Source organism: Euleptes europaea, chromosome 7 (assembly GCF_029931775.1).
Source record: "Euleptes europaea isolate rEulEur1 chromosome 7, rEulEur1.hap1, whole genome shotgun sequence".
Classification (NCBI taxonomy): Eukaryota; Metazoa; Chordata; class Lepidosauria; order Squamata; family Sphaerodactylidae; genus Euleptes; species Euleptes europaea.
In genome coordinates this window covers 45,847,777-45,860,654 of record NC_079318.1, presented here as the reverse complement: position 1 = coordinate 45,860,654, position 12,878 = coordinate 45,847,777, and the positions used below count along the sequence as shown (strand labels likewise).

Here is a 12,878-nt window from a genome sequence, read left to right as displayed (position 1 = left end):
ATGAGGCTTCATTTTAGTATGGGTGGTTTTAATGTAGAATTGTAAACTGCCTTGAGCCACAAGGGAAAAGTGAAGTATAAACATTTGAATAAATAGTTTAGCAAGCTAAGCCTTTTTTTCTGGTTCAGCAGCCCAGAGTTTACACATTAGCCTAAACTGATATAAAAGATGCTTTTAGTCACTGTTATGATCTGAGCATCCAGATGGAGTGATGGGATCTGAGCATCCAGATGGAGCACTCCCAAGCTGGCTACCTGATGCATAATGGAAGCACTGCAGCCCCACCAAAACATGTTTATCCCATTTCCCAAACTAGCTGAAGCACCAACCAAATAGAACTGCCATTGTATTTCAACTAAGATTGAGCTTGTTCACTACATCCTTTCCATTATTGCAGTCAGATCACAACTTTGTCAGCTTCCTACAGTTTGGGGAGAAAAACAGAGTAGTGTGTCATCGACATATTGTTGATACCCTAAATATTTAAATGAACTTCCCCAGTAGTAGATGGGAACAGTATGAAGGACCAAATATGTGAGAGATTATGTGGGGGGGCAGAAATTGTCCAGCATCACTTTTTGGAGCTGTCCCTTGAGCAGAGCCTCAAACATAAAGTACCAACCAGTCCCATTCCTGCAGGGCTTTTTGGAAGGATACCCTGGTCAACAGTACTGAGAGCCCCCAATGATCCATCAGAATTGACACGGTTGTATTCTCCCTATCCATCTTCTGGCATAGGGTGCCTCAGGCTTTTTCAGTCGTGAACCCTTATCAAAAGCTAGACTGAAAGAACCTGAAAGTGCTGAGAGAGAACAGAATTTCTAAACCAACAGCATTTTAGAAGAGCAATGGACTGAAAAGGTGCCCACAGTCTAATACGTAGCCATGCTTTACTTTGCTGCCTCTCACCAACCAGACTGGCATGCTGCTTGCAAGCTGTCTGCTTGTAACTGTACATAGTACTTAGGAACAGCCAATAAATTATGTCAATCTTGATTTTTTTTTAACGAGATTGTATTTTATCTGCCATTACACAACAGCAACATTCTTATGCGTCATGTAAACCTCTGGGATCCTGGATAGAGGACCTCATTCTGCGACTAAATTTCTTTGCTAAGTGGGCTGATCGAGTAATCACCTGTATGGAGGCAAGGTAAAACACAAACTAATTAAATATTGAGAAGTCAGCAAAGTCTATAAATATCAGGAACTTTGGTTTAAAGAGAATAGGTTTACAATGATAAAGGTAGTGCAATAATTTTTAACGTAACGTTTATTATACCTTCTATTGAAATCCAATTAAAGACAATGAACACAATATATCCTGTACAGGCAAATACCTCTTTCAAGTCAAATGTATATTATAAAATAATTTTATGCTTGAAATCCTGTCTTTCCTTTATAGGCAAAAAGAGATTGTCAGTCCTTCATGGATTGCTCTTCCCATGTGGATAAGAGGTGGGGCCAGTTTGCTAATCCACTTCTCCACTGAAGAAGAGTCCTAAGCCTCCCAGGCAAACACTGCCTTGTGACAAGGAGCAATATCTTAACTGAGCATCTTCAAACTGACCCTTTCTGCTAGCTTTGGCCATTTCCCCCCATCTGTTTAACTCCCCTTTCCCTGCTTCCAGCATCCTCCAGGTAGGGATGGGAACATTTTGAGAGAGGAAGAGCTTTGTTTTCTTTTTGTAGCCTGTCAGATCAGGGCAGACTTTCACACAATCTCCAGCTGCACCTTTTCCTCTCTACCTTGGGCTGACAGGGGATGTGACCTTGGCTGCAGAACCAGACACATTCTTTGGTGGGATGCCAGCACTAATCCATGAGTCATTGTACCTGCTCAGAGCCACTCCTCCTGTCATAATTTTTACTCCAGGTGACATCAGGAATGAGCATGACAGCATTAGGATACCAGGTGATGTCTCAGCCCACCCATTTCTCCACCCTTCTAGCTGTGCCCACTTTTCCAAGCTAGCTGGGTATAAGAGGTGAGAGCTCTCCTCTATGGTGAAAGCTGTTAGTAAGCTAGCCCCATCTTCTCTCAGGATGGGTGAGGCAATCCACAAAAATCTAATGCGTGCCAGACACTCTAAAAGACACATTTCTTACTATAAAGTCCTATTCTCTAAAGATCTGAACTTTATTTGGCCAGCACCAGCTTACATCACATGTTACTTTTGTGTAATGTATTTCTTTGAATATTTATGTTTTTGTAGTGGTTATAACCTTATTTGATACAATAAATGGACATTCATGTTATTGCCTTATTAGTTTGGCCATTAAAAATGATTCAACACCCTATTATTCAGGAGTGAGCTGGCAGCTTTGAAATGTGATATACTTAAGGATTTACTGTGTTTTGAACAGACATAACTATTTAGTGATGCTTCAGAGGCAAACAAGAACACTGCTTAAGCCTGATGAAGACCCTGACTCCTTTAGTGACAGCAATCAGGGACACCCCTGTCGTTTTTGGCTTCCAGGTTTCTTTTTCCCACAAGGTACAGAATTCCACAGGCAATTGTTTATCTGCACCCTTATTTTAACTTTTCTGCACTGGTTCTATTATGCTTACTGAAATGTGTGGGTTTGTTTTTGTTTTTCCTTTTACTACTAGTATGCAAAATACTAGAGGGGGAACAGCCATGTGCAAAGAGGTTACAGCTGCCATTGTTTAAAGATAGTATGGGGCATGTACTGTATTTAGGTATGTTGTTTTAAGCAGTTTGTGGTTGATAAACAATGAGATTACCCTGTCTACAATCCAGAGAAAAGTACAGGTGCTGTGGCCACCCAACAATACATTTCCTAACCTGGAGTTGGTAACCCTATCCCTACCCAACAGCCAACCTATCTTTATCTGCCTCTCTCCCTTAAGTTTTCCCTCTCCCCCCAGGCAGCTTAGGAAAACTGTGGCCCAATTGTGTAGTGTCAGCCACTGGGTAGAGAACCTCACATTCCCCTGTATCCCCTTCTCCACACTATTTTCTTTCCCTCCCCATGACAACCCCTATATCCTCTCCACTTTCCCTGCCTCATTCTCTTGTCTTCAGCCATTCCATAACCTACCTTTTATCTACCTTCCATCTTCAGCTATATTTATTATTTATTTACTTCATTTTTACCCCACCTTTCTCCACAGTGGGGACAAAGCAGCTTACATTAGTCTCCTCTCCTTTTTATCCACACAACAACCCTGTGAGGTAGGTTAGGCTGAAAGTATGTGTCTGGTCAAAAATCACCCAGTGAGATTCCACAGCAAGATGGGGATTCGAACCTGAGTCTCCCAGACACCACTCTAACAGCTACATGACCCTGGCTTTCATGGGGTGTCAGCTGTTGAACACTACCAAGCAGCCAGATGTAGTTGAGTTGTAGAGATCACCCTGAATTACAACTTAATTCCAGACGATAGAGATATGTCTCCCTGGAAAAAAATGGCTGCTCTGGAGGGTGGATTTTATGGCATTATTTCCAACTGAGGCCTGTCCCCTCCCCAAACCCTGGCTTCCTCAAATTCAACCACAAAATCTCCAGGAATATCCCAGCCTGTATCTGGCATCCCTAGCCATGCCTGGCCCCAATGAGTCTTCCTTCAAAGCTAAAATTGGCCTAGAAAGGGCTGTCACTTCCCCCTGCCTTTTACTGACAGAACCAAGCCTGGAATGTGTGGTTGCTTAGCAACTGCCACTGAGGGAATCTGTTGCTTAAAGCTACAAGTGCTCCTTTTATCATTTTCAGATTTTTTAAACTCCCCAATGTATTTTTTAGAATTCAGATTTTTCTGCAAACCTGGGGACCTTTTCAGGTTTGTAGAAAGATCGGTCTTGCCCATTATCAGCTCTAGTCACTGGATTTAAGTATCCTCAGATTTGTCCGACTTTGCTATCAGAATATATACACAAATTGTATATGTAATGAGGTTGGCTGTAAGTAGCACAAGACATTATGAAAGATGGATGGCTGCTAGCAGTTCTGCAACTTTTTGTTCTCTTCTCCCCTTTAAAATCTTATAATAAAAATGTGAGAAATAACATCACCACACTTTAGTTCTATAACACCCGTTTGGGGCTGAGGAAACTTGTAGCATGCTTTCCTGTCACATTTTTATTTATTATGTAGGCTGGGAGGAGAAAGATAAGCAGGCTGCTATTTTCAGCTATGTTTATTCATACCCTATATAATCAAAAACACATTTTATAATTCACTAATTTAATAACTGGATTATTAAGTTGATGGCAAGTGATGTCACAATTAGGAATTGCTGCTCATTCTTTTCATTGTGGAGACTAGCCAGGGGAAAGCTTGGTAATGGGTCTTCCATTCCTAGGTCCAGTTTAGCAATCACACTTTTAAGAATTTAGCTGTATTTGACCTTAAATCGTGTAGGTAAACTGCTACTCACATAATTTAAGGTCAGGTACAGCTAAATTCTTAAAAGTGTGATTGCTAAACTGGACCTAGGAATGGAAGACCCATTACCAAGCTTTCCCCTGGCTAGTCCCATATCCCCTGTTCCAACACATGCCATAGCGCTGATGTGTGACTTTTTATCTCTGCAGGATTTCTTACTGCTGTTCTTCAGAATTATGCTAGGTTGAATGAAATATCGGTAGATTGCCTTACTTTTGCGCATAAAGTTCTTCCATTTACTCAGAATAAAGAACAGGATCTTAGAGGTTTCAAGAGAAATGAATATATATTACACAAAGCTTTTCAGGTAAGAAAACAAAGAGTTGGTGTAGCATAATGGTTATAGGGCATCAGTTTTGGACTGGAAGAGCCTGGGTCAAGTCATAGGTCAGCCTCAGGGGGCTGTAGGCCAAGATACTCTTAGTATCAGCCTCCCCATTCCCCTCCATAATATGGGGATAATAATACTGGCTACAAATACAGGGTAAGTGTAAACATTACTGGGAATGTATGTGAGGTACTTCAAATACATAGGAAGGTTGCTAAATAAATATAGGGGGTGTCTCAAATGGTCATCCGGAACCCCATGCAGATGAACGACTCCTTACCAAAGAGTTGCTGGAAGGAAGGCTTTTACAATCTACCAAAATTCTTCACATTTTTTATTGGACTAGCATCTTTCCATCCATCCATACAGTGGTAGCAGAATTTACTCATAATAGTTAGGCTTAATAAAATAAAAAATATTGTCGAAGGCTTTCACGGTCAGAGTTCATTGGTTCTCGTAGGTTATCTGGGCTGTGTAACCATGGTCTTGGTATTTTCTTTCCTGATGTTTCGCCAGCAGCTGTGGCAGGCATCTTCAGAGGAGTAACACTGAAGGACAGTGTCTGAAGGACAGAGACACACTGTCCTTCAGTGTTACTCCTCTGAAGATGCCTGCCACAGCTGCTGGCGAAATGTCAGGAAAGAAAATACCAAGACCACGGTTACACAGCCCGGATAACCTACGAGAATTAATAAAATAACATTTCAGTTAAGTGTGTTTTAATGTTCAGATATAACATTAATTGTACTATGTACCCAAACAGATGCACACACTGCAGTGTCATATGTTTCACATATAAAGCAAGTCCATTCCTCTGTGATGGCCAGCTAAACCACCTTAATAAACATTTACTATTAAATGTCTCATATCTAGAATATGACACTACTGCTGATTTTGTAAATGTCAAAATGCCCCAATGCCCCAACAGTGCTTCATCACAAATACTCCACACATTTCTGCACAGGTAATGGTTTTATGTCACTGTTCCCTTTCTGGTGATGTTGATTTTGCCAGTGTTGTAATATTGATGTACACTACACTCATTGAAAGGCCTAGGTCCTCAGGTTACTATGACTACCCTATCCTCTAAATTTGTTTGCCGGTACAGCTGCTATTAATGTGGACTATATCAAGGGGTTCTCAGTCTTTAGTATCTTATGTCCCTCCAGTACTCTATCAGAAAGCATGCACCTTGCCCCCCCAAGGATAGAAACAAAAAGCCCACTTTTCCAAGGACATTTCTATGGGCGCTTTCACACATACTGAATCCACTTTCAATCCACTTTAATTATTGTTTACAAGTAGATTTTGCCATTTCACACAGTACAATCCAACTGCACTGTGCATTGAAAGTGCATTATTCGGCATGTGTGAAAGCCCTGTATGTTTATAGACATTCTGTTATTATATTTATCATTTACATTTTAAATAACAGAATAAACTGCAGAAACACCATGGTTAATCCCTGGTAGGGTCAGCAGGAAGCAGCCCACCAGATATCTGCTGGTTGGCGGGGCGCGAGGAATAGGAGAAACATTGAGTGCCTATGGTTATTAATAGCATGCCTAAAGACAGGGTCACCAGGAGTTGGCATGTTACACTTGCAGTTGGACATAGGCATTGAGAGCAAATTCTTAGAAATTGCTATGGAAATCTTGTGTGCCACCTAGACTGTTTCTAAGTCCTACCAATGATACCTGTACCACCAGCTGAGAACCACTGGACAATAGCATGACAAGTGTCTGCTGACCTGACTTTGCTACTGTCTTTCCCTGTGAAAAATGAGAATAATGACATTTTAGCTCCTATTATCATCTGCTGTTGTTCAGAGTTCAGGCCTCTCATAGAACTGGTAATTCTCTACCGAGAGCCAAGTTTGGCAATGCTTGGTTGCCATGGATATTCAAAAACTGGGATTTTTGCCCAAGCCCCTTTAAACTTTTATGTAAATGGAACCTTGATTAGTTACCGTTAGGGCTCCTTCTCTTCTGAGGCGAAGGGCGCCTTGAGCTGTGGGTTGTTTTCCATTGCTCCATCCGGGGAGGCAGGACCTACATTTTTTCAATTTCCTGTCTGCCTTGGCGGGAAAACAGCCTGCAGGACCCAGTTACAGTCTTGCCTAGCTATTTGGACAGGACTGATGCAGTAGAACTTATATCAACAAATAACGTTAACATTAACAATAACATCAACATTAACAATGACAACGACTATTAGGACCTAAGGCAATCTGAATGTTCTTGACTAGGTCTTTGTTGTACGGCCTTGGGTTAAGGATGTACAGTATTTTGGAAATGGCTGTCGGAAGGTTCTAGACTTTATGGTTCATGTCGTCTATTTGAATCTTCGCCCGGGTGGGCAAGATGCCCTTCGCCACAGAAGAGAAGGAGCCCTCACGGTAAATAATCAAGGCTCCATTCTCCTCTGAGGCAAGGGCATCTTGAGCTGTGGGACCTTCAAGAGCTCCCATATGGGTGGGTTACGAACCTTCCTCCACCACGTGTTGTAGAACCCTGCGGCCAAATGCTGCTTGAGCAGAAGACCAGGTGTTAATCCTGTAATGTTTAATGAAGGTAGAGACTGACGACCAGGTGGCGGCCCGACATATCTCGTTGATCGGGGCTTGTCTTTTGAAAGCCGCTGAGGTGGCTGCGCTGCGTAAGGAGTGAGCTGTGATGCCATCTGGAACGGGAACCTTACTGGCTCTGTAGGCCTCGACTATACATTGCTTGAGCGTGTAGCTGATTGCTGCGGATGATATTCTTTTTCCCTTGTTAGGGTTGGAAACTGCTATAAACATATAGTCCGTTTGTCTGAACTCCGCTGTCCAGGATATGAGCAGGCGGATGGCCCTGCGTAAGTCTAGTGAATGCTATGATTTCTCTTTAGGGCAAGTAGGCTTTGGGCAGAAAGAAGGAAGGCTAATTTCCTGGGTTCTGTGGAAATGAGAATTGACCTTTGGGCGGAAGGTGGGATCCGGTGTTAGAACCACCTTATCTTTGTGAAATACACAAAGGCCTTTACTAATGGAAAGGGCTCTGAGTTCAGAGACTCGTCTGGCTGAGTCTGGCAAGCGGATTTCAGATCCAAGGCCATCCTTATGTCCTGTCCTGTTTAGGAGGGGAAACTGTTCGGGGACAAACTTGATAAAATTCTGGTAGAGGCCAGAGATAAGAAACAGGCTCTCCCAAGACAAGTCAGAAAGGATAACAGACCATCTAACTACCCTTCCTTTCGTTCCTCAAAGGTCCCTCCAAGATACATATCGGAGTATAGGAAAGGTTCCTGGAGTAACAGCAGGTCCTTTCAGAAAGGAGGAAAGTTCCAAAGGCAGGGACAACACCCCATGTCAGAGAAAGGGGACAAGTTCCCCAGAAACAACCCCCAATGACGCCATTCTACTGGGAGTGGGGGGGGGGAGACTTCAACATTTCAGCAACATTTGGGCCTCTTCCAACCCAGACAACTGGGTGTTCCAAATAGTCTCCAGGGGATACCTTCTGGAGTTTTTTCCCTAAGGGGCCACTATTGCGGCCGTTGGGAGAGCCATTGTCACTGTGGGCGGATTGGACCAGCCCCTCCTTTTGAAAATCCTCGACCGAGAGGAGATCGTCCTCTCTCGGCAAGATGGCGTCCGAGGAGGAATCTCCGAGGAGGTTCTTGGGAGAGACAGAGACATCAGGGAAGGGCTGGGGAAACTGGTAAGGAGGTTGGGACACAGCGGGAGGGTAGATATAGGATTAGGTACACGGAAAAGGAATGAAGAGGTAGGGTGGACAAACAAAACATTCCCCTAAACTATTTAAGGCACAGAGCTGTGCGCAGAAACCTGCACTCCCCTCAGAGGCAGGACGGAACTGGGTCCTGCAGGCTGTTTTCCCACCAAGGGAGACAGGAAATTGAAATAAATTAGGTCCTGCCTCCCCAGATGGAACAATGGAAAACAACCCACAGCTGAAGATGCCCTTGCTTCAGAGAACCATGTTTTTCTTTTGTATATGTATTTGCTATTCAACATGCCTTCCTTGAGCTCACATTTTGTTAGATCAGAACAAGTGTTTATGACTGAACAGTTCTCCTTCTAGTGGTGGGGTTTGGTTACTGAAATTAAGATTTTTTTTGCCGTCAAGTGATACATGACTTATGGCAACCCCTGGTGGGGCTTTCAAGGCAAGAGGTGATTTGCCTGCCTCCACATCACGACCCTGGTATTCCTTGGAGGTCCCTATCCAAATATTTGCCAGGGTTGATCCTGCTGAGATCTGACAAGATAAGGCTAGCCTGGGCAATCCAGGTCAGGGACAATTAAGACAGCTGGGCTGTTTTGCACTGGGTCCTCACTTGTGGATGTCTGTGCCTCCACATAAATATGTAAAATATCTCATCAACGCATGACATTTTTTTCTGTTGTTGCTTGCAGGAGTCTTCTGCACCAAAAACAGGGGTTATAATTTTTGGATTATACATAGATGGTGCATGCTGGAGTCCCACTCAGGAAGTATTGGAAGACCCTGACATGCACACAAGATTTTACCCACTACCAGACATACTTTTTTTACCACAACAGGTGACTACATATTTCATCTTAACAAGAACTGAGTGGATACCAGTGGATGATACAACTGAATAATAATACAATTTTTGGCACGCCAGCTACTTAAACAAATTAAGACTTTATTTACTTCATTTATATTTCACCTTTCTCCCTTAAGTGGCTTACATCCTTTCTCCTCCACTTTGTTTTATCCTCACGACCCTGAGGTAGGTTAGTTTGAGAGTGCATGACTGGTCTAAGGTCACCCCAAAAGCTTCCATTGAACAGCAGGTATTTCAATGTGGGCCTCCCAGATCCTAGCCTGACATTCTGATCACTACACCACACTATCGTTTTGCTATCTTGTGCACTACTGAATTTCCCCTCTGCCTTTTATTCAAACCCAAGTAAGGGTTGCAAGTTATATTCTTATATGTATTAACATGGTAAAAGCATACATAAGTTGTAATTATATAATGACAGTTGCTAAGGGACATTCTTGTACAATAGTAAGTGGAAAATAATTGTGTGTGAACGTAGCTTGAAGATGCTATTTGAGTACCTCCAATATATGCCTAGTTTCAGTTCAGTTTTCATTATTACTGTCCCTGCTCCCCACCAACTTCCCTGGTGAGGAGACAAATAGTTCTCACTTGCGTCCTTACATTCACTGAAGTAGCCCTGAGCAATTGTTTGCTCCAAGGACAAATATTAGCTGCACAGAGCCATTTCAGATACAGGGGAAAGAGTTAAAAGGCTCTGTAGTCCCTGGTGTCTGATAGTGCATCTACCCTTTGTTATGTGCTAGAAATGAAATCTATGAAGCAGACACTTTTAACAGGTTGATGCTGCAAGCCCATGGTGGAAGATCAGCCACACTGCTGCACCACTTTTGACATGGACATTTTATGCAGAACCTCATATTCGCAATAACCCATTCCATACAATTCTTTCCACACAAAAAAAGAAAACAGGGCTTGTGCTCTGCTATAAATGCTTTTCATACCTTGGTTGTATGTAAATACATGAATGCTTTCTGCGCTGCTCTTTCACTAGGCCTTACACTGAGCATGATGTACTTATTTGTATGTAAAGTGCCATCAAGTCGCAGCCGACTTATAATGATGTACTTATAATGCAGTAATTACAGTGTTTTTAACTCATCAATTATTATTATTTTTTAGATTGCTTCCCATCCAAGTTTTTGTTACCTAGAGGATGAAGTCATGTTTCTACTTTATGAATGTCCATTATACCAGACACCTCAGAGATCTGGAATACTGTCCACTACAGGCATATCATCTAATTTTGTAACCTCAGTCAATCTACCAACTCAGCTAACTCCCAGCCACTGGATAACAAGAGGTGTAGCATTACTATGCCAATTAGATGACTGAGAAATGTTAAAGAAAGCCCCCCAAAATATTTAGCTTTCGGCAGCTTGATGACTTATGTAAACTCTTTTTACGTATGGTATTACAATTCAAATATATACATTTTCTTGCTGCTTTATCTTTTCATCTCATCATTTATCATCTTATTTAGCAGCAGACGATTGTAATATTACAATCCCTGCTCACCCTTCCCCCTTCTCAAATCTGTTTCAGATTCCCTTGTGGTGGTAAAATCCTTAATTGCAGAGTAATATTATGACAAAAACTACTTAGAAGTTCAGTTGGTACACAGAAACATAAGCATACCCTTCTGTTCTCTAGCATAAAGTCCCCATGCCTTTATAAGGAATGTGCTTATAATTTTAGTTGTCCTTTTCTGAACCATTTTCCAGCTCCTACGCAAGTGTTCCTTAAAATTTCAGTGGTGGAAATTCAGGGTTACGGAACATCACACTTCCCGATATCACACACCCACCTTTAAAACTAACTTGTTGCTTTTATCCTTTAGGGCTGTGATGTCATGAATCATATATGGCAACAGACCCATTCATATATAATCAGAGATTTATTTTAACTTTTTACTATACATACATATACTGCTGAACATGCATCAAGTATTTTCAAATATGAATATACTTCATAGCATGATCCCTGCAGATTTTCTTTTGCTGGGACACAGAAATCCTGCAAAGGACCTTGTCAACTATTTGTTCACTTATTCCTGACAGAGACAGCCCTGAAAGCCTGAGCCAAAGCCTGCACAGAGACAAGTATCTCTCAAGCACCTAACCCTCAGATACTCTACCAGAGCTACTTGTATAAACTGGTAGCAAACATTCAATTCATGGCCAACAAATGATCAGTGTTTCTCAAAGACACAAGCAACAGTATGGTAAATAATTGGATCTGCAAGAAAACCATTTTTGAATAGTATTTTAATTAAACAAGTTATTTTTTAAGAAGTTCAATCAAAAGTTTATATTCTACATATTTAAAATGCACTAATGAACACGACAAACTTAGCCAGGAACCACTGCTGCCAAACAAATGTAGGCATTTAAAAAAAATCCTTTAAAGTAAATCATTTAAAAATAGTGGTATGTTTAAAATGGTTATGCAGTAGTACATTTTCTTTACCTAAATAATTATAGAGGTTTTGAAGGATCGTTCAGAAGTAACAAAACCAAACAATACTATGAAGGAAGCTGTCATGATCATTTCCAGAAGAGCTCTACTACATGCTCATTTCCAAAGTACAATTAAACTATTATTTTGTACAGTAACTAAGGTAGCAAAAATAAAATAAAAAATATGATTCATAGGGCACACAACAGGTCAGCCATAGGCTAAAACACATCCCGGCTCGACCCCTCCTTTCTTCCTTCCACTTATGTGCACTGGCCATTAATAGGTGGTATTTGCTGATCAAGCAGGGTGGATGTACTGGACAGGAATATATGAACTATGCTGTTCTGATCTTCCATCCTACATAATGTCCTGGTATGATGCCTAACAACATCCTTGAGGAAAACAAAATGTTAGCATGCCGGATGGCAATCCCTCCATGCAATGCTGCACTATACATTAAACTGAAAACAAAATTGCTGTTTAACAAAAACTATGCTACAAATTCATAAATGTAAAATACAAAAATTCAAGTTAAAGGGTGTTTTCACATTGCTAATTATGCTGGTAATTTGTTAGCTATAAAATTGGTTTTAAAAGGTTGAATTTATACAAAATCATTTCTCCCTTCTAATTTTATATATTAAAATGGCAATTAGCCTATTTCCAATTAAAACTAATTAGGTAAATACTATTGCAATAGAATTTATAGATGTTAAGCTAGAAAGAATAGTTTCCAACTCTGAGTATGTAGCTATGAAAAACTCAAATATACAAAAATACATTAAAGTGGTTGACTTTAATCACAGATTCATGTAAAAAAAAGCTGATTTAAATAGCAATTTGAAAAAAATATTTTTTTGTATTTGCAACAGTATAAAAAGGCAAATGGCCAACATTTGAGGTAGCCATGCCAAATTCACAAAAGTTTGAATAAATTTCAATTTTTATAATGCTTTACAATATTTCACTGAGCACTTCAACAGCTGAAATCAATTTCACAGCAATACATTACAAAACTTTTCAAAAATACTGGAAATAGTTTGTTTTAAAAAAAAAACAGTTCTAAAAACACTACTGCATC

General features: G+C 40.9%; 1 protein-coding gene across 1 annotated transcript in view; it reads left to right on the top strand.

The window, feature by feature from the left end:
* The window catches only part of DNAH14 (dynein axonemal heavy chain 14), a 238,257-nt gene extending 227,585 nt beyond the window's left edge, over positions 1–10,672 (top strand). The window contains exons 78-82 of the mRNA XM_056853367.1: positions 1,041–1,153; positions 2,368–2,501; positions 4,563–4,720; positions 9,162–9,308; positions 10,460–10,672. Coding sequence (XP_056709345.1) covers positions 1,041–1,153; positions 2,368–2,501; positions 4,563–4,720; positions 9,162–9,308; positions 10,460–10,672 — 765 coding nt within the window. The remainder of the gene's footprint in view (positions 1–1,040; positions 1,154–2,367; positions 2,502–4,562; positions 4,721–9,161; positions 9,309–10,459) is intronic.
* The last annotated feature ends 2,206 nt before the right edge of the window (positions 10,673–12,878 follow it).